Source organism: Pecten maximus, chromosome 10 (assembly GCF_902652985.1).
Source record: "Pecten maximus chromosome 10, xPecMax1.1, whole genome shotgun sequence".
Classification (NCBI taxonomy): domain Eukaryota; kingdom Metazoa; phylum Mollusca; class Bivalvia; order Pectinida; family Pectinidae; genus Pecten; species Pecten maximus.
The window spans coordinates 8,636,870-8,664,426 of NC_047024.1; the positions used below are offsets into that span (position 1 = coordinate 8,636,870).

General features: G+C 36.4%; 1 protein-coding gene across 1 annotated transcript in view; it reads left to right on the forward strand.

Moving 5' to 3' along the window:
* LOC117335458 (collagen alpha-2(I) chain-like) overlaps positions 1-27,557 on the forward strand; it is a 101,586-nt gene that overhangs the window by 54,893 nt on the left and 19,136 nt on the right. Inside the window, 2 exon segments of the mRNA XM_033895464.1 lie at positions 16,539-16,592; positions 25,957-26,248. Of these exon segments, the coding sequence (XP_033751355.1) occupies positions 26,059-26,248 (190 nt within the window). The 5' untranslated portion in view covers positions 16,539-16,592; positions 25,957-26,058.

Genomic DNA, 27,557 nt, shown 5'->3' on the forward strand with positions numbered 1-27,557 from the left:
CTATGATGTACACAATATTTACTGTATACATATCACCAGTACAACAATAGTATATCACAGAATTGTTGACTAAACCCAAATTTTGAAGCTGATTCTCGGCACTGCTGTGTACACTCAACTGTGTGTCTGGTAAATGGTTATGTTTTAGCTAGAATGGCTTATAAATATGAATTTGTCTTGTAAAATAAGATTTGTTTTACCATGATCAGTAGATGATGTATGTACACAAATTTATAGGGACAATTTAACTCATGTGTTGTTACTACTACATGTAAATGATGTTCCAATAACTCGATACATTCTTCATCATTGCAGAAATGACCTTATTCTGTTAAAATTGGATGTTAATCTAAACCAAACTCAAAATCTTCATCCTTGGAAGCAGTTCTTTATAATCAGTATCTGATATGTGGGAAGATTTCTGTTGTAATAAAGCTGTATCATGACTGATGACAAATAAAAAGTTGAGATGAAAAGATGCCTTCAATAAAACATGATTTATTGGTCGATAATCATTATTTTACTGAAAGATGAGTTATTATATGAGATATAGCGTTCCGTTCGTACGTAAGTACGTACATACGTATGTTCACTTTTTGTCAGCGCTCTTGCGACTTCATTTTTGAACGGATTCTGACCAAACTTCATATATGGGTCCAGCATGGGAATACCTCGAATGAGTTCGTGTTTCAGGGTGCAAAGGTCAAGGTCAAGGTCACCGTTACTATTTATAGAAAATCTTTGTCAGCACTCTTGCAACTTCATTTCTGGACGGATCCTGACCAAACTTCATATATGGGTCCAGCATGGGAATACCTCGAACGAGTTCGTGTTTTAGGGCGCCAAGGTCAAGGCCAATGTCACCGTTACTATTTATAGAAAATCTTTGTCAGCGCTGTAATGCGACTTCATTTTTGAATGGATCCTGACCAAACTTCATATTATATTAGTCCAGCATGGCAATACCTCGAACGCGTCACCGCTCTTGCGACTTCATTTTTAAACGGGTTCTGACCAAACTTCATATATGGGTCCAGCATGCGTCAGAGTTCATGTGTTAGCACGCGAGGGGATTTGTATCGTTTGCGATGCCTTGTTTAACTCGGTTTGGGCCCATAAATGGAAGGTTAAAAAGGAAATGGTGAGAAATCATTTCATGAAAGTCAAGAGCAGGTGAATTAAGCATTTCTGATGAAGGTATGTCTCCTCAGGATACCAAAACATTGCTGGGGTTAATTGTGATGTCCCTTATCAACGTAAGATTCAGTTGTCACACGACAAAAGACAAAGACAGATAATCATGTGTGTATTGACAGTGGAATGTTGGTATTGATTCAGTATAACTACCTATCAGAAATTTATATTGGTTAAGGCAACCGCTAATTGATGAGGGACCTAACTTTCTCGTAACACTGGTTGAAAAGCTTGTGTTACAGTAAAAGAGTTCTTGGATTGTGTAATGATGATATCCTGATGGAGATAGGCAAAATGTTTTCCACCAAATAGCAATATAGGAAATGGTGATGGCATGTATCAGCTGAAGGCTACAGAATCAATATTCCATTAATTACTTGTCCAGATCGTTGACGGTGTTGATGACGGTGTTGATGACGGTGTTGATGACGGTACTTACAGCTGTGTGATGACCGGTGTGATGACCGGTGTGATGACCGACCAGGAGCCATATTAGGAACAGCAACTGTTAATATTACTGTATATAGCGTATCAACTTTCAAGATATCTGTTTACTTTATCGTAATTAATTATTGAAAATTGCTGTAGTTTAGACGACTAGGTGATTAATTACCATGTTGGTTTATCAAATTAGTTTATCTTCAAGTCCCAGCACACCAGAAAAACATGTATAACTTGATTGTACATGAGTGGATACTTATAGATATCACTGTGTTGAACATGAATATCGCATGACCATTTCTTGATGATATTATTTTATCATTATCATTTTCCAAATGTTATTATTATCATTTCCTAAATATCATTATAAGCTATTATTTGAACCTGAATGAATACAAATTATACAACATTATCACCTTTGACTCTCCATAAATTGCCAGCAGCAATTTCATATTCAATTGATAAATATCTAAAAGTGCTTGAGCAATATCAGGAGAAACAAGATCTGTAAGATGTGTCTCAAGTGAATAGTATAGCAACAATACTGTATTGTACCGTGCCTTAACAGTAGTTACAGGGACAACAGGGGGGATAACTTGATTAAAATAAAAAGGACAACTTCACATATGGGATTCACATTTGAAATGAGTGAAAATGTAAGTATAATTTAAAAATAAAACTGTTACTTGTAAGTTGAAATGGGGACACCTGAATTATTCTGTTATAACAACAACAATGTCTACTGAAGTAGTTATCAAAACACTAGCTAGTCTGTGGCATTATCTTATCAACAAATAACATGCTCATATCAGTGAAGTGTCCTTCAGGAACTGTGGTAACATTACCTCTGCCTTGATTGACATTTCAATCCAAATGCAGATTATTTCATGGCTTGGCTGTCTGGCTGAGATTCTTAAAATATGACATGTAGGCATCCTTAGTTGTCCCCAGAATTCTGTGGATTTAGCTTGATGGGTTCATTCTACTACAATGTGGGTTTAATGGCAATATTTTATTCATCTCTGTTTAATTTATGTCTTGCAGGGATTTGGTTTAACAGACTAGTGAATGACAGGATTGAAGACAATGTACCGGTAGAATCATCCCTAACAACAGTACCACTGGAATAGTTACCGCAAACAACGAAAATTAGTCCTTAGTTGGATTTATCATTTGGAAAATTATTTTGTTGAAGCGTGGTTCAAAGTGTGCTATGTGATTCCTGTGGATGTTATTCTGTTGGAATTTTTCTCATTACACATTCATGATCTACTTAATAGTAAGTATTGTATTATATTTTTCATTAATATATTCACAATCTAGTAAATGCTACTTGTTATACATCATTAGATGCTACGCTCAAGTGACATAGCTTATTTTACCAGGTTATAGTTACAGAACTATATCACTCTTTCATAACCATCCAATTAAAACCTGGAGCTAAGGTCACATGACAGACTGTCACCCTGCCCACATAATGTAGCAATCTTTTAAAATTTTTATCAGATTGGCTCAATGTGGAATGGCTATAATTTTTAAAATCCCTCTCTCAAAGAAAAAACACTTCCATGTCAGTCACAAGTTGTGGTAGTATTTAGTACTTTCAATGTGTATAAATCGGCGGTTACTTTTCCATTGGTGTTTTTCCTGTCTGAGAGTAGAATGTAGATATGACACAGGTACAGAGTACAACAACCTATATGTTCTACCAGGAAATTAAACAATAAACAAGTTATCTCATTTACTCAATAATACATTAAAGAAATATCCTGTTCAAGGCTGTTGACAAAATAGTTTTGGGACATTATCAACGAAATTTTCAACTGCTCTAGACAAGTCGATTTTATTGGTGTTTATAGATCATATCTTAATTTCAGTTATGACTGTATGAAACCGTGATATATATATTTCATGTCACTGATCAGGAGTGCATATAGCTATAGGCATAATACTGTGTAACCTACGACATGCACAGATGCAAACGACATTTTGTGACTTCAGCCAAATATAGGCAGTGACCTTATGCAAGGTGTGTTAATTAAATCAGCTCTACAATATCTGAGGATAATCAAATTTCATCTAAATCTTAGGATGACAGAGGGAGCTTTGACCTTGTAAAGATCATCAGTGTTCAATACTTACTGGATTTACTGGTGACAGGGAGCTTTGACCTTGTATAGATCGTCAGGGTTCAATATTTACACGTTTTACTGGTGACAGGGAGCTATGACCTTGTATAGATCGTCAGGGTTCAATAGGAGCTATGACCTTGTATGGATCGTCAGGGTTCAATACTTACAGAATTTACTGGTGACAGAGGGAGCTATGACCTTGTATAGATCTTCAGGGTTCAATTTTACTTACATTGCAGTACTTTATTTATTCCAGTCACAGATATCTAAGGTATCATTTCAGTTCGTTGGAAGTTCTAAAGAATATAATATAAGGTATTTATGTTTATCAAGTATAAAAAAAACCAGATTAGATTGAAGATGTTATCAGTCAGTGCCATATTCGCCCCTTGGATTTGTTGTCTGGTACCATATGATAGAGGTTATATCTGGAGAACAACCACCAGATCATGTAGATTGTGTCTTGTGACTTAACACTGGTGAAAGGTGTTATGACCCACTGTGTCGCCCAACCACCCATGAACTTGGAATCTATGTCAGTAACATAGGTGATTGATGATATACAGGTAAGAACAGGTACAGATATATTGTAATAGCATATAGTGCATTATTAAATTGATGATTGCCAACAAATACAGTTAGTCAGCAGCGACATCTAAATTATTAGTCGCCCACCTGGAACCGGAGAGTGAGGTGACTATAGTTTTACCCTCGTCTTTATGTCCTGCTGCTATATCTTGTCCAGGCTATATCTCCTACTCTACCGGTACCTGAGCCACTGGAACTTCATACTTGGGGTATATGTATTGGATCAAATTGGTGAGACTCTGTGCTATGAAAGTAGGTCACTATGACCTACATTTTGACATACATTAAATAAGCTTTTCCATTCTGTATCCCCTGCACAATTTATCACTAGAACTTCGTACTTGGGACATGGGTTCACTTGGATGAGGTCATGTGTCATAAACCAAATGTAGGTCACTCTGACCTTCTATTTGACCTTTCAACTACATCAAGGAAAAGTTTGTCCGGGCTGTCTCCTACTTTCTTCATCGCTGGGATGGGACTGGGTCACCTATCTAGGTGTATAGTGGCGTCATGTAACAAAGTAGGTCACTCTGACCCTTATGTTGACCTTTGATCTACATCAAAGAAAAAGTTTGTCCAGGCTCTATCTTCTACACTATTTGTCACTGGAACTTAATACCTGAGACGTTGGTTCACCTAGCTTAGGTGATGTGTCATGCACCAAAAGTAGGTCACACTGACCTACATTTTTACTTTTGACCTACATAAAAAAAATGTTGGGCTTTATTTCCTGTATTACTTAGTCATGCAATGGAGATTCTTATTTTAAGCATGGGATCATCTTACCTGGGGCATGGGTTCACTTGCATTGATTAATATTTCACCTGCTGAAGTAAGTGATATTCTTGAATGTATTTACATTGATACCACCAAGTGCAATTATTGAATAACTGAATATAATAGGTCTGTCTAACATTCAGTGTGTAGAATTAGTTTCTATGTGAATTTATAATTGTTGCATTCTTGGCATATAATTTCACATCGGTTGGGAGATGGTAATTTACTGAATTGTGTTGTTACAATTGTCTTTTACTTTGATATTTGCTCTGAAAAATACACAGCTTCACCCTGACTTCTCCAATATGGTAATCTAGAAATGATGAAACAATAGTTATACAATTAAATAGGGACCAAACTATTCCTAATTTGAAACATTAATGAAGCAAACTCTAGTCTTATCCAGTCACTGAAAATGTCAAATTCAGCATTCTGTTATAGCTGAATCATGATTTATAGATTATCATGATTCAGCAACACTAACCTAACATTGGTGCAAGTATAATGATACTTAGATTTACCCAGACATGGACAGAATATGTTGTATATTTAGTATAGATTTACCCAGACATGGACAGAACATGTTATATATTTAGTACAGATTTACCCAGACATGGACAGAACATGTTGTATATTTAGTATAGATTTACCCAGACATGACCAGAACATGTTATTTATTTAGTATAGATTTACCAAGACATGACCAGAACATGTTATAAATTTAGTATAGATTTACCCAGACATGGACAGAACATGTTATATATTTAGTATAGATTTACCAAGACATGACCAGAACATGTTATATATTTAGCATAGATTTACCAAGACATGACCAGAACATGTTATATATAAAATTTGGTATAGATTTACCCAGACACGACCAGAACATGTTATATATTTAGTATAGATTTACCCAGACATGACCAGAACATGTTATATATAAAATTTGGTATAGATTTACCCAGACACGACCAGAACATGTTATATATTTAGTATAGATTTACCCAGACATGACCAGAACATGTTATATATTTAGCATAGATTTACCCAGACACGACCAGAACATGTTATATATTTAGCATAGATTTACCCAGACATGACCAGAACATGTTATTTATTTAGTACAGATTTACCCAGACATGACCAGAACATGTTATATATTTAGTATAGATTTACCCAGACATGACCAGAACATGTTATATATTTAGTATAGATTTACCCAGACATGACCAGAACATGTTATATATAAAATTTGGTATAGATTTACCCAGACACGACCAGAACATGTTATATATTTAGTATAGATTTACCCAGACATGACCAGAACATGTTATATATTTAGCATAGATTTACCCAGACACGACCAGAACATGTTATTTATTTAGTACAGATTTACCCAGACATGACCAGAACATGTTATTTATTTAGTACAGATTTACCCAGACATGACCAGAACATGTTATATATTTAGCATAGATTTACCCAGACATGACCAGAACATGTTATATATTTAGTATAGATTTACCCAGACATGACCAGAACATGTTATATATTTAGTATAGATTTACCCAGACATGGACAGAACATGTTATATAGCATAGATTTACCCAGACACGACCAGAACATGTTGTATATTTAGTATAGATTTACACAGACATGGACAGAACATGTTATATATTTAGTATAGATTTACCAAGACATGACCAGAACATGTTATATATTTAGCATAGATTTACCCAGACATGGACAGAACATGTTATATAGCATAGATTTACCCAGACATGGACAGAACATGTTGTATATTTAGTATAGATTTACCCAGACACGGACAGAACATGTTGTATATTTAGTATAGATTTACCCAGACATGACCAGAACATGTTATATATTTAGTACAGATTTACCCAGACATGGACAGAACATGTTATATATTTAGTATAGATTTACCCAGACACGACCAGAACATGTTATATATTTAGTATAGATTTACCCAGACATGGCCAGAACATGTTATATATTTAGTACAGATTTACCCAGACATGGACAGAACATGTTGTATATTTAGTATAGATTTACCCAGACATGACCAGAACATGTTATATATTTAGTATAGATTTACCCAGACATGGCCAGAACATGTTATATATTTAGTATAGATTTACCCAGACATGGCCAGAACATGTTATATATTTAGTATAGATTTACCCAGCCAGAACATGTTATATATTTAGTATAGATTTACCCAGACATGACCAGAACATGTTATATATTTAGTATAGATTTACCAAGACATGACCAGAACATGTTGTATATTTAGTATAGATTTACCCAGACATGGCCAGAACATGTTGTATATTTAGTATAGATTTACCCAGACATGACCAGAACATGTTATATATTTAGTACAGATTTACCCAGACATGACCAGAACATGTTATATATTTGGTATAGATTTACACAGACATGGCCTGAACATGTTGTATATTTAGTATAGATTTACCCAGACATGGCCAGAACATGTTATATATTTAGTACAGATTTACCCAGACACGACCAGAACATGTTGTATATTTAGTATAGATTTACCCAGACATGGACAGAACATGTTGTATATTTAGTATAGATTTACCCAGACACGACCAGAACATGTTATATATTTAGTATAGATTTACCCAGACATGACCAGAACATGTTATATATTTAGCATAGATTTACCCAGACACGACCAGAACATGTTATATATTTAGCATAGATTTACCCAGACATGGCCAGAACATGTTGTATATTTGGTATAGATTTACCCAGACATGACCAGAACATGTTATATATAAAATTTGGTATAGATTTACCCAGACATGACCAGAACATGTTGTATATTTAGTATAGATTTACCCAGACACGACCAGAACATGTTATATATAAAATTTGGTATAGATTTACCCAGACATGACCAGAACATGTTATATATTTAGTATAGATTTACCAAGACATGACCAGAACATGTTATATATTTAGTATAGATTTACACAGACATGACCAGAACATGTTATATATTTGGTATAGTTTTACCCAGACATGACCAGAACATGTTGTATATTTAGTATAGATTTGCACAGACACGACCAGAACATGTTGTATATTTAGTATAGATTTACCCAGACATGACCAGAACATGTTATATATTTAGTATAGATTTACCAAGACATGACCAGAACATGTTATATATTTAGTATAGATTTACCCAGACATGACCAGAACATGTTATATATTTAGTATAGATTTACCCAGACATGACCAGAACATGTTATATATTTAGTATAGATTTACCAAGACATGGCCAGAACATGTTGTATATTTAGTATAGGTTTACCCAGACATGACCAGAACATGTTATATAGTATAGATTTACCCAGACATGACCAGAACATGTTATATATAAAATTTGGTATAGATTTACCCAGACATGACCAGACCATGTAGAGTTCCTCCTAAACAGCTGTACTACACCATGGCGATGATTTACCCAGGCATGGATCCGGACAGCACAGTACTTCCTACAGATACATGGATGGGGACCCTGTTTATATGACTTTGTTGTGTGGGGATGATAACAGGTTGTGTTGGAGCTCGTTATACAAAATATATATGACATGGTGTATTACTGAATAACATGATAATAATGTGTCAAATTAATACTGAACATCCAGTACTGTAGGCTGGTAATGATGTCAGGCCATAGTTGAGGGAGGACTGTCCCACATAATGGATGGCCATCTGTTACTGATACTGCTGGCTTAAAGATATTAATATATTCTAGATCTCACTTCATTGAACTTCACATTAAAAACAAATACAAGTCTACTGGATGTTTATTGAACTTGGTTTTATTGTTCTGATAATGCCTCTTTACTGTATGATTTGTTTACAGTATATCAGGGTTAGTTACGTATACTGTGTAAGCCAGGTTGATTTGGCTAGCAGTATAAGTTTAAGACAGTAAGAGTTGCCTCCCCTAGGCTGGCTAACCTGGTACAGGGGTGGTGGAGTGTACAGTAGACAGATCAACAAACACAGAAAAAGATAGTGCATTATAGCGGTATTGATCAGGCCATTAGGATTGGGCAGGCAGCAAGTCTACCACGCGAGCTGGCAAACCGTATGACATGCTACATTGTGGCTGAGTGTGCCTCTACACTGATCACTTTCCTTCAAATATTCTCTACATTTCCTCATCATCCACGGTCGCAGTAGTAATAGGACTCGATGGCGAGTAGTGATATATGTCACAGATTTCACACAGGCCCCGCTCATTCATGACCGATGTAGGCGCGTGTTCGGATGGCAACGGGGACAGGGCATGTCCTTGGACACCCCCCACACTGCAGGTAGGCCAAACCTATCTCGATTTATTTACCCCATCACAATCATATCGACTGATTGGTTAAATTGTAACAGTCACATTACATTGGCTGATACTTGTTTTTTTATACCATGATATACTTGATTCAGGGTTAATATTGATGGATAATCCGCTTATCCTTCCTCCTTCTATTGTGCATGGTGTTGGTACCAGTGGTATGCTGCCAGGAGGACTGCTTGTTTAACCCATTCCTACAGTCAAGTGGCATCAGTCAATTGCCATTGCTCATGTCGTAATTAAAGGATTACAAAGGTTTCGCCTTGGATAGCTTAATACAGACTTCTCCAGTCAAACTAGTAGATATATCATCTATCACCACTGTTAAATGGTCAACAGTTACAAGTAGTTATCAGTGAAATTCCTTATACATAGTTAACAAGAGATTGTTCCTAACATACAGGTGTTGATTGTGATCAATCAACAGAGATATATGTTCACCATGTAATTTATACATGTGTCATACCTGTTAAGCCATCCACTGGCATTACACCTACATCTGTAGTCTACCTATAAGTGTGTCTTAACCTAGTGTCTGTCTATGTTAATTTATGAACCTCTAGTGTCTTCATGTATGTTTATCTGTGAACCTCTAGTGTCTACATGTATGTTTATCTATGAACCTCTAGTGTCTGTTAATCTATGAACCTCTAGTGTCTACATGTATATTTATCTGTGAACCTTTAGTGTCTACATGTATGTTTATCTATGAACCTCAAGTGTCTACATGTATGTTTATCTGTGAACCTCTAGTGTCTACATGTATGGTTATCTATAAACCTCTAGTGTCTGTTTGTGTATGAACCTCTAGTGTCTACATTTATGTTTATCTATGAACCTCTAGTGTCTACATGTAGGTTTATCTGTGAACCTCTAGTGTCTACATGTAGGTTTATCTGTGATTAGCTCTAGTTTATGTTTATCTATGAACCTCTAGTGTCTACATGTATGTTTATCTGTGAACCTCTAGTGTCTGTTTGTGTATGAACCTCTAGTGTCTACATGTATATTTATCTATAAACCTCTAGTGTCTACATTTATGTTTATCTATGAACCTCTAGTGTCAACATGTAGGTTTATCTGTGAGCCTCTAGTGTCTACATGTAGGTTTATCTATAAACCTCTAGTGTCTACATTTATGTTTATCTGTGAACCTCTAGTGTCTACATGTATGTTTATGTGTGAACCTCTAGTGTCTATATTATGTTTATCTATGAACCTCTATTGTCTACATGTAGGTTTATCTATGAACCTCTAGTGTCTACATGCATGTTTATCTATAAACCTCTAGTGTCTACATGTCTGTCATATGAAGGTTCCCCTTGGTGCCTAGTTATGCATATTGCGTTTTAAGACCAATCGGATAACAACATGGCCGACAGGCAGCCATCTTGGATTTTGACAATTGAAGTTTGTTATCGCTATTTCTGAGAAAGTACTGAAGGGATCTTTCTCAAATTTCATATGAAGGTTTCCCTTGGTGCCTAGTTATGCATATTGCGTTTTGAGACCGATCCGATAACAACATGGCCGACAGGCAGCCATCTTGGATTTTGACAATTTAAGTTTGTTATCACTATTTCTGAGAAAGTACTGAATGGATCTTTCTGAAATTTCACATGTAGGTTTCCCTTGGTGCCTAGTTATGCATATTGCGTTTTGAGACCAATCCGAAAACAACATGGCCGACAGGCAGCCATCTTGGATTTTGACAATTGAAGTTTGTTATCGCTATTTCTGAGAAAGTACTGAATGGATCTTTCTCAAATTTCATATGGAGGTTCCCCTTGGTGCCTCGTTATGCTAATTGCATTTTGAGATCAATTGGAAAACAATATGGCCGACAGACCGCCATCTTGGATTTTGTCAATTGAAGTTTGTTATCTCTATTTCTCAAAGTACTGAATGGATCTTTCTCAAATTTCATAAGTAGGTTCCCCTTGGTCCCTTGTATTGCAGTTTTGGACCAGTCTGTCCTGAAAACAACCTGGCAAACAAACAGCCATTATCGTTAAATCTCAAATTTCTTATATAGCTAGGATTCCCTTGTTTGAAAAGTACTGGAGGGATGTCTCAATTTGCACAGATTAGTAAAATGAAGGGAAAAGTAGAGAAAAGATCAATCTGACATGGAACCTATGAATTATCTATGAATCTCAAGTGTATACATGTATGCTTATCTGTGAACCTCTAGTGTCTACATGTATGTTTATCTATAAACCTCTAGTGTCTGTTTGTGTAGTAACCTCTAGTGTCTACATTTATGATTATCTATGAACCTCTAGTGTCTACATGTAGGTTTATCTGTGATTATCTCTAGTTTATGTTTATCTATGAACCTCTAGTGTCTACATGTATGTTTATCTGTGAACCTCTAGTGTCTACATGTATGTTTATCTATAAACATCTAGTGTCTACATGTATATTTATCTATAAACCTCTAGTGTCTACATTTATGTTTATCTATGAACCTCTAGTGTCAACATGTAGGTTTATCTGTGAGCCTCTGGTGTCTACATGTAGGTTTATCTGTGAACCTCTAGTGTCTACATGTATGTTTATCTATAAACCTCTAGTGTCTGTTTGTGTATGAACCTCTAGTGTCTACATGTAGGTTTATCTGTAAACCTCTTGTGTCTACATGTAGGTTTATCTATAAATGCTAGTGTCTGTTTATCTATGAACCTCTAGTGTCTACATGTAGGTTTATCTGTGAACCTCTAGTGTCTACATGTATGTTTATCTATGAACCTCTAATGTCTACGTATACATGTATGTTTATCTATAAACCTCTAGTGTCTACATGTAGGTTTATCTGTGAACCTCTAGTGTCTACATGTCTGTTTGTGTATGAACCTCTAGTGTCTACATGTATGTTTATCTGTGAACCTCTAGTGCCTACATGTAGGTTTATCTATAAACCTCTAGTGTCTGTTTATCTATGAGCCTCTAGTGTCTACATGTATGTTTATCTATGAACCTCTAATGTCTACATGTATGTTTATCTATAAACCTCTAGTTTATGTTTATCTATGAACCTCTAGTGTCTACATGTATGTTTATCTATAAACCTCTAGTGTCTACATGTATATTTAACTATAAACCTCTAAAGTGTACACCTATATGTTAATCTTTATTCTATGAACCTCTAGTGTCTACTTGTAGGTTTATCTATGAACCTCTAGTGTCTACATGTAGGTTTATCTGTGAACCTCTAGTGTCTACATGTAGGTTTATCTATGAACATCTAGTGTCTACATGTATGTTTATCTATGAACCTCTAGTGTCTTTATTATGTTTATCTATGAACCTCTAGTGTCTACATGTATGTTTATCTGTGAACCTCTAGTGTCTACATGTAGGTTTATCTATGAACCTCTAGCCATCTCTAGATCTGTTTCACAGTATTGAGTGAAGCATTTTTTAGCAACTTTGAAGAAACTGTTCTTAAGCAAAGAAACAATATGAACTGCAAAGATATTCCCCTTTCTTTAATTGCACTCCTTACATTACAATAATTACGATGTCATTCTACTCTTGTGTTCAAACTCTGTGATTAGGCATACATGTTGAGTGTTTGTTTGATTGGGAACACTGCGTACTATCTGAATAACTGACACCAATAAGGAGTTGTAACAAGCTATGGCAGAAGAATATTCTGCTGGTGTCCCGAACTTACGGCTCTAAAAATAAAATGACAATTGTTTGTTCAATGCTATTTCAATTAGCATTAATGGTATGTACAAAAGTATTTAGTATTTAAACAGTGTGTATCAGTCAATGTATTGTGTCATGAATGTTACATTAGGTACCATTCACCCGTTATTCCACATTGTTACATGGATGCAAAAACATTTGTCTATGGCAATTTATGAATGAAACATTAAATCACTCTCCAAATCCTATGGCGTATCACCAATATCATCACAATGAGCAGCGACGGTCATTTCATTGTTTGCAAAAAATAGTTGTACCAACCAACTAAGTTTGTTTATAAGCTGATTGCAATTCTCAGACAGGTGATATGAATTTGTCAGACAGGTGATAATTAGTTTCACAAACAGGTGATATTAAGTTTGCATCCAGAGAATTTTGACCGTCCTTTGCTGTCATCTTTGATCCTTACAAAAGACATTGCTCTGCATACATGTGAAAGCTAGGCCTTCAATATTGTTCCTGTAAGGTAGCCACCAGCTACTACAATGAGTTTCCATCTCAAAATTACCCTGTCTGTCCATACTCCATCCATATATGAAATCTTAAACTTTGTGTTAAGCTCCATTTTTCTAGTATAATACTTTATACAGATGGTCATCCTCATGACAATGTAAAATGTAGCTATATATATGTAGGTCACCTTGACCCATAAACTTGGCCTCTTCATATGATTTGAGCTGTAACACCTAAAAACATAACACGCTATACATGGAATTATCCTAATGTCATCACACCTTTATATGCAGAAGAAGCTATATCATCTTATGATATATAGGTAAATCTTAAACTATAAAATTCACTGACTTTGCTAACCTGGGGCATGTTTTGTAGAGTATTACTCGGTGATACGCTGTCGCTGTGAGATATAAGATGATTAAAATTATGCTCACAAAATAATTTATCAGAATATTTTCAAATGGATCAATAGCGTCCCTCCCTTCTCACCCCTCAATAGTGGAAGTAGTGACAGGATGAGAGAATCTACTCCACTCACTCAAGTATGGAGATAAATGTCTTGTCGCTTGGTGACATGTCTACGAGTTCCTCATGCTAATAAGAATCCTAGTGAAGGAATCTGAAAAGCAGTAGAGAAAAAAAATCAGCAATACTGATTTCAAACTCATTGGACTACTTAAATCATCTGATCACTTACTTTGTTTAGGACTTAGAATAAGATCAAGAACTCTTGAGCTTTGATGTACAGAGATCTGTTTAAATACGCCATGCTTGGGGAAATTACTTTGTAAACATTTAGCTGAAATAGTAATTGTATTAGCATTAAGTGGCAGTGTGTAGTTGACTGGTGAGAGAAGACTGTGGAGCTGTGGCTAATCCTGTCAAACTAACATGTCTTCTCTGTTGACTTTCCAGTCTCAATTCTTTTTATCACCAGATAATGTTGATGGCTACAGAAACTCAATATTCTGTGAATTGTGGGTCAGGAAGCAAGGAAAAAGAATCTCCCATAGTTATATTTACTAATACATTTTTTATGGGATACAGAGCCTGGACACAAGTCTCTTTATTGTTCATCATTACAGAGAAATGTAAGCTAGACTACCCCTTGTTATATAAGGTCAATGTCAGCATCCAAATCAATGTTAAAATGTTTGTTGTCAAATTAGTTCCTCAAAAAGTTTATGTATCAGGTGTCATTACTAATGAGGATACAGCTTAGCTTATTTCACACGTGTGTTCCTTGTGACAAGACTTTTCTGTTGGTACTATATTTGTTGACCTTCTGACCTTTACCATGTCCTATGACCTACTTTTAAAAATTTTACTTTGTCACAGTATCTTCACTGTATGAGGTAGAGTTTTCATACTTGACATGTGTGTTCCTTGTGACAATTAAGAACTTTACATTGGTGCTACAGACATGTGTGTTCCTTGTGACAATTAAGAACTTTACATTGGTGCTACAGTTGCAGACCTGCTGACCCTATATAACCTTGTCCTTTGACCTACTTTTGAAAAACAATTCTGAATTTCAACCCACTCTGCAAGCTTTGTGGTCTTCTGACAAATCTTGTTTAAATCTGTATTAACAATTATTTCTAAAACAACTTTTAAAAAAAACTCTGTGAAATCCTCTAAAATTCTTTCAAATGAGAAAATTAGAGAAAAAAGGTCAATATCCTGTGAGTACAACAAGTATGGCTACTGTTTATTTTGATATGGGGATGTTAATTCCAGTATCAATTACTTATTGTTTCTATACAGGTCAGGGATCCGGTCAAATCACCAAGCTAATCACTACAGCACACAGCTTTCCCTTTCAACCTATATGTTTGTGGACATTTTAATCTAAATTCAAAATGAACAGAATTATTCCTTAGGAATCTATAGCTTGGGCCATATTTGATTATATGCCCGAGGGAACTGTTTTGTCATGCAGGGGCATACAAGTTCCTGTAACCCAGTAGACTTTATGGGGCTGATATTGGGGACCATCCCCAGGGAGGGAGCATGCATGTGTGTCCCTGCACAAGACACCAAGCCCAAGGCTATCATTTGTGCCCATGCCTTTTATTTCCCAGTTATTGTTTCACTCTCAAACTTAGAGAAACAAAAATAACGAATTTATTGGAGAAAACGGTTATTAAAAAGGAGAGAATTGATTTTTGAATGATTTGTCAAGGGAGGGGGGAATCGGAGTTAAATCTTACATAGTGTTTAGCTATTGCTGGCTCAGTTGCTGCAGGCAATTGAAATATATTGTTTATAACATGGTGTTGGTTGTGTGATTAAGTGATCTCTGGCTCCAAGATGGTGGAGATATTCAGTTGAAGATGTGTTAATGAAGCCAGGTTATGATAGAGGCAGATACAAGAATTGTGACTGGAAAAACACTCCCAGATGGCTATCGTCATTATCAGCACGGTACTTCTAGGATAGATAAAATCATTGTTATCAGGATAAAAGGGTCTGTAAAATTTAAAAAAGGGGGATTGGATTGATATTGGTGATAATCTCTGTGCCTGCCATCACATTTCTATCATTCACAAATTAACACATTTTGATTTTCAGTTCAGATCCCCTGGATTTTAGAAATGATTCCTGAGCTGCCTGAAGTGTATCAGCAGACATGGCCATTGGTATATCCAGACAAAATTAATTTCATATTCCAGTGTTGGTCATGAGCTTGGTATTTAGGTATATATGTAAAACCAGGTCACCTAACTAGTCTTAGATCAAGGTTGTGGAAAAATATAATACAATATTGACTTTTTGGCAAATTTAACAATTTTATTTTTGTATGTTTTCAGGACAAGAACCATATCAAGATGGCTTCCAAGAGAAATGATTACAGAGACTCACTGGTAAGACCTATATACTGGTGAGACATGTTAGGTGGTATGACCTCTGGGTTTATATACCCTATGTCAATCATCTATTGTATTTATGGGCTTCACCATAAACAGTAAAACCTTAAATCAGTCTACATGATTTCTGCCCTGCCTCCTTTTCTGAACTGGACACCCTTTGTCATTGAGATGGTGTAAAGGCATTTAGTTAGTCAATGCATATGGAGCACTAATCATGACATCATTAAAATTGTTTTGTCAGAAAATGAATACTCTTTATAAGTAATCACTGTCATCAGATTCTTCAACGAAGTCATAAAAACTACAGAAAATACCAACATTAATATATTAATTATCCTGATTCAAAATCGATAAAAACAAGGGTGAAAGGACAAGGAATACCAGGCGTTCGGGAAGGGTATCTTCTGTTTCATGGAAAATTTAGGAATTATCATCCGTTGATGACTGGACCAATGTTTGTTGAAGAGATGGGAACAGCTATGCTGTCTAGACCTATTGTGATGTACTCCAGCAGGGAACTAAAAGGTTACATTTAAAGTAGGCAGTAAATATAGACAGTTGATACATGTTAATTTCTAAAATCATTATAACTGTACCTTCCTATCCTTAACTCTTGGTGAGGAATTGTAATACAGCAATATAGTGCTGTTAACATTTGAGAACATTTGGTACAATTGTACAAATAAGGGAAAGTAAAGAAACCCAAAAATACTGAGTAATGTTAGGCTAATTAAACACAACAAGTATATCAACAGTATATAACCTTTGTAGGTTAACATAGAGTCGGTACAGAGAAATACGGAGGTCACCGAAACGATATGTTTGTGTTCCAACTGTTTACAATTCATTATTGTAAGCATCTAATGTGTATTAAATTACATATATATATATATATATAGGCATTTTAATTTATTTCTTAAGATTAATAACATCCTGCCAATCTGTTAAATGTGTTGATATGTTCCATCATTATAGTTGTATAGAGAAACTTGTCGTGTAATACATTATTAATGTAATGAAAAAATACATCATTTATGAACTGTTAGAGTTGGAAACTTGACTTGTCCCTGAAGTCCAATTTTTCAACAATTTGGTGCTAGTAGTAAATCAATGAATATATATCTTGTAGCTGGTTAATTGATAAAATTAGCTATACAGATATGAAAATGATAAATAATGCTAGGAATATGTAAAAAGAGTTTGTATGGTACATTGGTATGAACATGAGGGTATGTATGGTACATTGGTTTGGACATGAGGGTATGTATGGTACATTGGTTTTAACATGAGGGTATGTATGGTACTTTGGTTTGGACATGAGGGTATGTATGGTACATTGGTTTGAGCATTAGGGTATGTATGGTACTTTGGTTTTAACATGAGGGTATGTATGGTACATTGGTTTGGACATGAGGGTATGTATGGTACTTTGGTTTTAACATGAGGGTATGTATGGTACTTTGGTTTCAACATGAGGGTATGTATGGTACATTGGTTTGGACATGAGGGTATGTATGGTACTTTGGTTTTAACATGAGGGTATGTATGGTACTTTGGTTTCAACATGAGGGTATGTATGGTACATTGGTTTGGACATTAGGGTATGTATGGTACATTGGCTTCAACATGAGGGTATGTATGGTACTTTGGCTTCAACATGAGGGTATGTATGGTACATTGGTTTGGACATGAGGGTATGTATGGTACTTTGGTTTTAACATGAGGGTATGTATGGTACTTTGGTTTGAACATGAGGGTTTGTATGGTACTTTGGTTTGAACATGAGGGTTTGTATGGTACTTTGGTTTTAACATGAGGGTATGTATGGTACATTGGTTTCAACATGAGGGTATGTATGGTACTTTGGTTTTAACATGAGGGTATGTATGGTACATTGGTTTGAACATGAGGGTATTTATGGTACATTGGTTTCAACATGAGGGTATGTATGGTACATTGGTTTCAACATGAGGGTATGTATGGTACTTTGGTTTCAACATGAGGGTATGTATGGTACTTTGGTTTCAACATGAGGGTATGTATGGTACATTGGTTTGAACATGAGGGTTTGTATGGTACATTGGTTTGAACATGAGGGTATGTATGGTACTTTGGTTTCAACATGAGGGTTAGTATAGTAAATTGGTTTGAACATTAGGTACATATGGTACATTGGTTTGAACATGAGGGTATGTATGGTACATTGGTTTTAACATGAGGGTATGTATGGTACATTGGCTTCAACATGAGGGTATGTATGGTACTTTGGCTTCAACATGAGGGTATGTATGGTACATTGGTTTGGACATGAGGGTATGTATGGTACTTTGGTTTCAACATGAGAGTATGTATGGTACATTGGTTTGGACATGAGGATATTTATGGTACATAGGTTTTAACATGAGGGTATGTATGGTACTTTGGCTTCAACATGAGGGTATTTATGGTACATTGGTTTTAACATGAGGGTTTGTATGGTACATTGGTATGAACATGAGGGTATGTATGATACATTGGTTTCAACATGAGGGTATGTGGTACATTGGTTTCAACATGAGGGTATGTTTCATGTAATTAGACATAAAATGGTATGCATGCATGTGTGGTTTACATGAGAGCTAATTGTAAGAAGTACATTAGAAGGTTGATTACACAGAACTGTGCTAGATAATACTACAGGACAATAATTCACTCCTGGTGATGTCAATGTATTTTCTCATGGCATATAATATTGAGTGTTGTCATCAAACACTAGCAGGCTCGGTACTATTCTGTTACCATGGAAACACTTCTCATTCACATTTCTATCATGCAGAGAAAATTTTGTGTAAAGTGTCTAGTGATTATCACACCAGCATGCTGCTCACTTCAAGTATAAAACAGGTAACAAATATTGGTATAACACATGTTTAGTGATAGGTTAAAAAGGTAGATTTCTTCACTCACAGCTTAATTATAGTCTATTTGGTTGTTGTTAATCAACAGCATTTTGTAATGTGATTTTCTTCTAATACAAAACAATCAGTTGTTAGGCTATATGAGAAATGGTTTCTTTATCTCTTTACATGTGACACTGGTCATGTGATCAAGGTTAATTTCAGTGTAACAAGATTATATGATTTCTGTATATTTGATCATACCAGATCTTACCGTGACCAGATATATTATCTGATTTCTGTATATATATTTGATCATGTTTGACCTTACCTTGACCAGATTATCGCATTTCTGTATATTTGATCAATCTGATTTCTGTATATTTGATAATGCTAGACCTTAACTAGACCAGATTATCTGATATATGTATATATTTGATCATGTGACAAACTCTTGTGTTGGAATATTTATTTGCTGTGTCTTTGCCAGTTTGTGGTGAAAGGACTACATCCTACAGGTCACCCCAAGTGAGTTGTAGAGAACAGTCTAATGACAGTTTAGGACTGACTTGAACAGATGACAAAATAACCAACTTTTGTGTGCCTAACATGGTTTGGTGCCCAGATAGTATTGTAAACTGACAACATTTGACTAGTAACAAAGACATTTGACTGACCTTCAGCTGATGGAAAGGTTACTATGGTAGGTAATCCCACATCGTCCTATTGATTTTACCGACGAGAGCATCGGGTCAATTTTGAGTTTAAAGATAAAGAAATGATCCATCCATTAAATTGAAAAGTCATTCAATAACTTGACTCTGGTTTGTCTGATTAAATTCTGTTGGGTAGGCATTCACGACAGTAAACTTCAATATTTTTAATTTAGGGTGGAAGATTGATGTCGACCGACCTGAGATAGATTGACTGAGGTGACTTCAGTGGTTGATGTTTAAACCATTGTATTATGACACCCTCATCACCTAACAGAACTAACTTCAGATCAAACTTCACTATTCATTGAAAATTTGTATCATTGGCAATTTTCTGGTTGCATCATACAGCCTGTTTACAAATATCCTGATATATTAGTATATAACAAGAAATATTAAATTCTAGCAACCTCCACTGAAACCAATCTTTTGGAATGGTACAAAACGCTGGTATATTGAAGATGAGCTGAGTGTGTCCACAGAGAACACCAGGAGCAACAGACATCTAACTGTCTTTTGCATACATGCAACTTTTCAAACCAGATCATGTGTGCCTAATCGGAATTAAACGATCACCAATAATTAGTAGTGGCAGCAAGAGACATTTAAAGCGGATTCCATGGAAGTTTTATAGCGAGAGACTAAGACAAGAGATTTTGAAATAATTTTTAGCTTTTGCAAAGACAGCTGGTGGTATCTTAAAAAACTGTTGGTTGAGTTTTCTTATAATGTCAGTTTAGGTAGTTCCTTGGTCATAATTAGACTGCTAACCTCCTGATATAATAACTTATATGATAAGGACAAATTCATAGATGATCAGAATACCGTATATGTGCATTTAAATTAGATATACATGTATATAAATATTTAATGGTACAATCACTTCCTCAATTCGGATTAGGTTGCCAGTTTCCTGTACAATGATTCTAATGTTATGTATGGGTGAATATTTTAGGTCAGATTCACTGATGATCATAAGACACAATGTATACATACAGTCAAACTTTGATGTTTTGAAGTTCAAGGGACTTATAGAAAAACTTCGAAACAGCGGGACTTCGAATTATCCCTGGTTGACAAAAGATCGATGTTTTCTTGATAATGACCATATCTGTTAACATTACATGTCCTGTGTCTTCGTGTTGATCGCCACCTGTCAGGCTCACATCGAACAGTTTAGTTAATTAAGTTCAAACCCAACAAATAAAAATACTTTTCATCAATTATACCTCAGCATTTTATTAAATAAACAAACTTATAATTATGATGTATCGGTTACAAAACACTTATATCACGTTTAATAGATAAAGAAAAAGAAGTAGGCCTACAATGTATACTTACGTTAACGGTTTTTTCTGCTGAAGCCACATGCGTTAACGCTACCTGCATATAAAATACAAAATGCCGATTAGTTGGAGAGTATTTGATGTTAAAGGTAAACTCTTATAAAGATGTCAATTTCCTGATATGGTACAGTTTAAATTCCAGTAAAGTTAGTCAGAATTCTTGTAACATCAATATTCATATCACATCTAAAGATGACTGGAATTTGTGCATATTCAGTTACATTATGCTTCTTTAGTTTGGATTGGTTTGGAATTTGTGCATATTCAGTTACATTATGCTTCTTTAGTTCGGATTGGTTGATGTACATGTGTTTTTCAAACTAGAGCTATGCTTCCTAATCCGATTGGTTTGAATGCTTTCCAACTTTTAGGTCACCTGAGACAAAGTCTCAAGTGACCTATTCAAATCGCCTTTTGTCCATCTTCGTCCGTCGTGCGTCCGTAAACAATTTACATTTTCGTCTTCTTTTCCAAAACCGCTACACCAAATTCAATCAAATTGGGCAGAAAGCTTCTATGGCTGATGGTCAACCAAAATTGTGAATTATATGGTCCCCACCCCCCAGGGGCCTGAGGGATGGGACCAAAAAGGGTCAAATTGACTGAAACTTCAAAAATCTTCTTTTCTACTCTCAGATATGGTGGAATCAAACACTCTGAATAGATGGAAGGAAGGGTCTTATGGTACTTTACCAAAATTGTGAATTTCATGAACCTGGGGTTGCACATTTGCCTCTTGGGAGGGGGTAAACTTTACTATAGTTTATATTGGTAAATCACATTTTTGACAATCATTTGTTTGATTTCTATTGGAATTCTTAACATTATCAGCATGGGATGACAGCATGATTATATGCACATGTTGGCCCTGACAGACTCCTTGGACTGATGGGTGGGGCCAAAAAGGGTCAATTAGATTAACTGAAATATTTCAAATCTCTGGTGACCGTTAAGGCCCATGGGCCTCTTGTTGTGTTTGAGATATTTGTTTTATATGGCCTTACTTGAGGTAGAATGAAGTTGACCTTGTTTGAGGGAGAATGAACTTGGCCTTGCTTGAGCACTAGAATGAACTTGGTCTTGCTTGAGGGAGAATGAACTTGGCCTTGCTTGAGGTAGAATGAATTCGGCCTTGCTTGAAGGAGAATGAACTAGGCCTTGCTTGAAGGAGCATGAATTCAGCCTTGCTTGAAGGAGAATGAACTAGGCCTTGCTTGGAGGAGCATGAATCGGCCTTGCTTGAAGGAGAATGAACTAGGCCTTGCTTGAAGGAGCATTAATTCAGCCTTGCTTGAAGGAGAATGAACTAGGCCTTGCTTGAAGGAGCATTAATTCAGCCTTGCTTGAAGGAGAATGAACTAGGCCTTGCTTGGAGGAGCATGAATCGGCCTTGCTTGAGGGAGAATGAACTAGGCCTTGTTTGAAGGAGCATGAATTCAGCCTTGCTTGAAGGAGAATGAACTTGACCTTGCTTTAGGGAGAATGAACTTGGCCTTGCTTGAGGTAGAATGAACTTGGCCTTGCTTGAGCGAGAATGAACTTGGCCTTGCTAGAAGGAGAATGAATTTAGAAGGAGAATGAATTTAGAAGGAGAATGAATTCGGCCTTGCTTGAGGTAGAATAAACTTGGCCTTCACCTTGAGCGAGAATGAACCTGGCCTTGCTTGAAGGAGAATGAACCTGGCCTTGCTTGAGGTAGAATGAACTTGGCATTGCTAGAAGGAGAATGAGCACGGCCTTGCTTGAGGTAGAATGAACTTGGCATTGCTAGAAGGAGAATGAGCACGGCCTTGCTTGAGGTAGAATGAACTTGGCATTGCTAGAAGGAGAATGAGCACGGCCTTGCTTGAGGTAGAATAAACTTGGCCTTCACCTTGAGCGAGAATGAACTTGGCCTTGCTTGAAGGAGAATAAACCTGGCCTTGCTTGTTGAATGAGAATGAACGCGGCCTTGCTTGAATGAGAATGAACTTGGCCTTGCTTGAAGGAGAATGAGCACGGCCTTGCTTGAGGTAGAATGAACTTGGCATTGCTAGAAGGAGAATGAGCACGGCCTTGCTTGAGGTAGAATAAACTTGGCCTTCACCTTGAGCGAGAATGAACTTGGCCTTGCTTGAAGGAGAATGAGCACGGCCTTGCTTGAGGTAGAATGAACTTGGCATTGCTAGAAGGAGAATGAGCACGGCCTTGCTTGAGGTAGAATAAACTTGGCCTTCACCTTGAGCGAGAATGAACTTGGCCTTGCTTGAAGGAGAATAAACCTGGCCTTGCTTGAAGGAGAATGAACCTGACCTTGCTTGTTGAATGAGAATGAACGCGGCCTTGCTTGAATGAGAATGAACTTGGCCTTGCTTGAAGGAGAATGAGCACGGCCTTGCTTGAGGTAGAATGAACTTGGCATTGCTAGAAGGAGAATGAGCACGGCCTTGCTTGAGGTAGAATAAACTTGGCCTTCACCTTGAGCGAGAATGAACTTGGCCTTGCTTGAAGGAGAATGAGCACGGCCTTGCTTGAGGTAGAATGAACTTGGCATTGCTAGAAGGAGAATGAGCACGGCCTTGCTTGAGGTAGAATGAACTTGGCATTGCTAGAAGGAGAATGAGCACGGCCTTGCTTGAGGTAGAATAAACTTGGCCTTCACCTTGAGCGAGAATGAACTTGGCCTTGCTTGAAGGAGAATAAACCTGGCCTTGCTTGAAGGAGAACGAACCTGGCCTTGCTTGTTGAATGAGAATGAACGCGGCCTTGCTTGAATGAGAATGAACTTGGCCTTGCTTGAGCGAGAATGAACGCGCCTTGCTTGTTGAATGAAAATGAACTTGGCCTTGCTTGAATACTTGAATAAATTAGATCAGGGCAAACAAATGTTCAGGAATGTTGATGAAGCTGGAGCCTATAAAGACGGCAAACATTTGTTCCGTGACACTTGACATTCCTGACACCTTTCTATAAGGACATGATATACAGGAAATGATTTTTGATGATACAAAGGATGACTTTTACCAAAGCTTTACAAGTAAAATAATTTTGTTTGACCCAACCAATCCCCTGTTCCTTGGTATACTCTCTTTGAAGACCTTTCCCTATCTTTTGTTGAATGAGTTTACTGTAGGCATGTATATGTATACTTGGCTGGTGTCACTGTATCTGGTAGTTAGGTGAAAAAATAACCTCTGTCTTATAATGTCTTACATAAAAAGTCTTGTGAGAGACAAGTTTTGTCATGTAAATCAATAGTAGATAGGGGCAGCTGGGAATCCGTCACTGGCCTTCGCTGGCTGACCAGAACACGCTGCTGCAGGTTTATACTCAGAAATAAATACCTAAAAGTGTTCACTTACTGTACATCTAATGGAGCCCAGCATCTCTGCCAAAACAAACAATAATCCTACTCACGCCAAGTACAGTCTTTCCCTTACAATAAAAAAAAAATTGAATCTTTTTGACACACATTTTTTATTATATTGTATATTCCAGGTGGTTCTTGGAACATTTCCTGATGTAACTGCAATAAAAAATCTCTAGGGATGTTTGAAAATATCTCTTAAGCGATTCTATTTACTCTAAATATCTTTGGAAAATACTGCTATTCAATATTTCCTAGTTGTGTTATCATAGATACACAGTTTCCTGGTATTGTTGCTAGGGGCTATTTGCTGATTTTGTTGGTGGGCTATTTTTGTTGTTGCTATATATGGACTATTTTGTGGAGATGTTTATGCTATTTCCTGGTTTTGTTGGTGGGTTCGTTATTCTCTGTCGTTGCTATGGACTATTTTCTGCCAATGTTTGTGGCCTATTTCCTTGATATGGACTATTTTTTAGCGATGTTTATTACCTTTTTCCTAGCTTTGTTGGTGGGTTATTCTCTGTTGTTACTATGGACTATTTTCTGGCGATGTTTATGACTTGTTGAGTAGGTGGTCAAAAGGCTGTGTTGATACCCCTCCTCTGTCTTTTACTTCAGAATGATTTCCAAATGAATTGACCAGTGTCAAATGCTAGCAAGGAAAGTAAGCTTTAAATGCGAGGGGAAACTTGCTTTATATGGGAAGACCATTCATGATCAGCCGCAAAGATTTCCCCCGTATGATTTGTGATGTTTGTGGTATTTATCGAGCAGGTGGAAAAGAAATAATCACAGAAATAACTCCCCTGCATATAGGTCACCTACCAAAATTGTAAAAATTTAACCCCCATAAAAAATATTAACAGAAACTGTAGCTTAAGCTGTTGTCATAGTTATTCCTTCGATTATTGTAACTAATGAATTTTATAATAACTGACATTTCACAATGTACTAATATTACATGATGGCTACAATGCGGGTTTTTTGTACATAGGTAGGGACACAGTTATTGTTGGATAATCCCTTGTAATTAGATGTTTGTGTAACCTGTATGATATTTGTTATATTTTTCAGCAAATCTTGAACCCATCTACCTACTTACAGTAACAGTTGACCTCTAACCTCCTTACGGGAGGAGGTGCTGACCTTGGGATACCATTCCAGGCAGCACTTAGTATGTACGAGATGATAACGGAAACAGACAAAATGAATTCGGACTTGAACGGAACCAACATGAAGACGGAGAACATGGACATCAAGGAGGAGGTGAAGGAGGAGCCAAAGAACCAACCAGCATCTGAGCCAAATAATCACCCTAACAACCACTCAGGGCCCCCTAGCAACAAGTTAACCAATGGTGAAACAGGTAAATAATTGCCTCCATTATTTCAAACTTACTTAAAATAAGTCTGCTCAATTTGACTTGAAATATCTTCAGGTGCTGAAAATTCATAATTCGGGAAATGATTTTGATATCTTCAAATTTGGTGAATGTAGATATGTTAGGGGCAAAACATAGAACTGATTGAGATCTCAACCCAAAAACCATAATTGCTGGACATGACATGACAGAAACAATCATACCTACAGTCAATAATACTTAGAATATTTTTCCATGTACTGAATATATTTTTTTCGGTACAAATTAAGTAAAAATATCCTTTTGAATTTGATATGGTTAACACGAATTCTGGTAATTAAAAGATTTTTTTCTGTCCTGAATTATTGTAAGCGGTAACCCCAGGAGAGAAGCCAAATTTGACACTAGTGGACAAGTCCTTAGTGTCCCTAATTATTACCAGAGGCTTTCATGCCAGGGTGAATGCCAGGGCTCCAGCCCAAGATTTCACACCTGTCCAACAGAAAACAATTAAGATGAAGCCACCTTTCCTTTGCTGTTCATGGCTGGGATCTTAGCAGACAGCTAGTAGATAGCTAGTAGATCAGACTCATTGATCCAGTTAGAATACAGACTCAGTTTAATTCAGATCAACAATCTGATATCATATCTTGGCAGTTAAGACTACCAAGGTTTTTTAGGACCACATGGTACATTGATGGCTGTATATTTTGTGAATATTCGTCATATGATGACCCATTAGGAGAGAAATCCTTTCAATTCCAACCAAAAACACTCCTTTTAGGTAAATGTTTTGTTTTTAAGGTGATGTTATTCAGCATCTATAGCTGTCATCATCAAAGATCAAATCATTCAGAACTCCTGTGGGAATCTACCATAGCATATTTCTACGACAATACCAATGATTTCAGCATGGGACTTAATTATTTCTTCAAAAAAGAGAAAGAAACACCACACATTTCTCCTTCCGCAAAGATATTGTTATTCCATGGTATGATTCCTGCTGTTATATGATTGAATACATCTGTTTAAGATAAATAAATTACAGGTAAAAAAACATTAAAATCGTAGACTATGACCTGTTTTATCATTGAGTATTCCGAACTGTTTTCAGCACAAATCGTTACGCTTTATGCAAAACACCTCAATGTGATGAATGAGGGGAAGTAACTCAACTATTCTTTCATTTTCGTTGCGACATTGGAAAAGTCACCAATATGAGCTACCTTTCGTGAGTTGATGAAAATGGCCTCTCACTCTTCAAATACTGCTTTTAGGCTCATAGTTTTCATTTGGCAATCAGGAAGTGAAATAT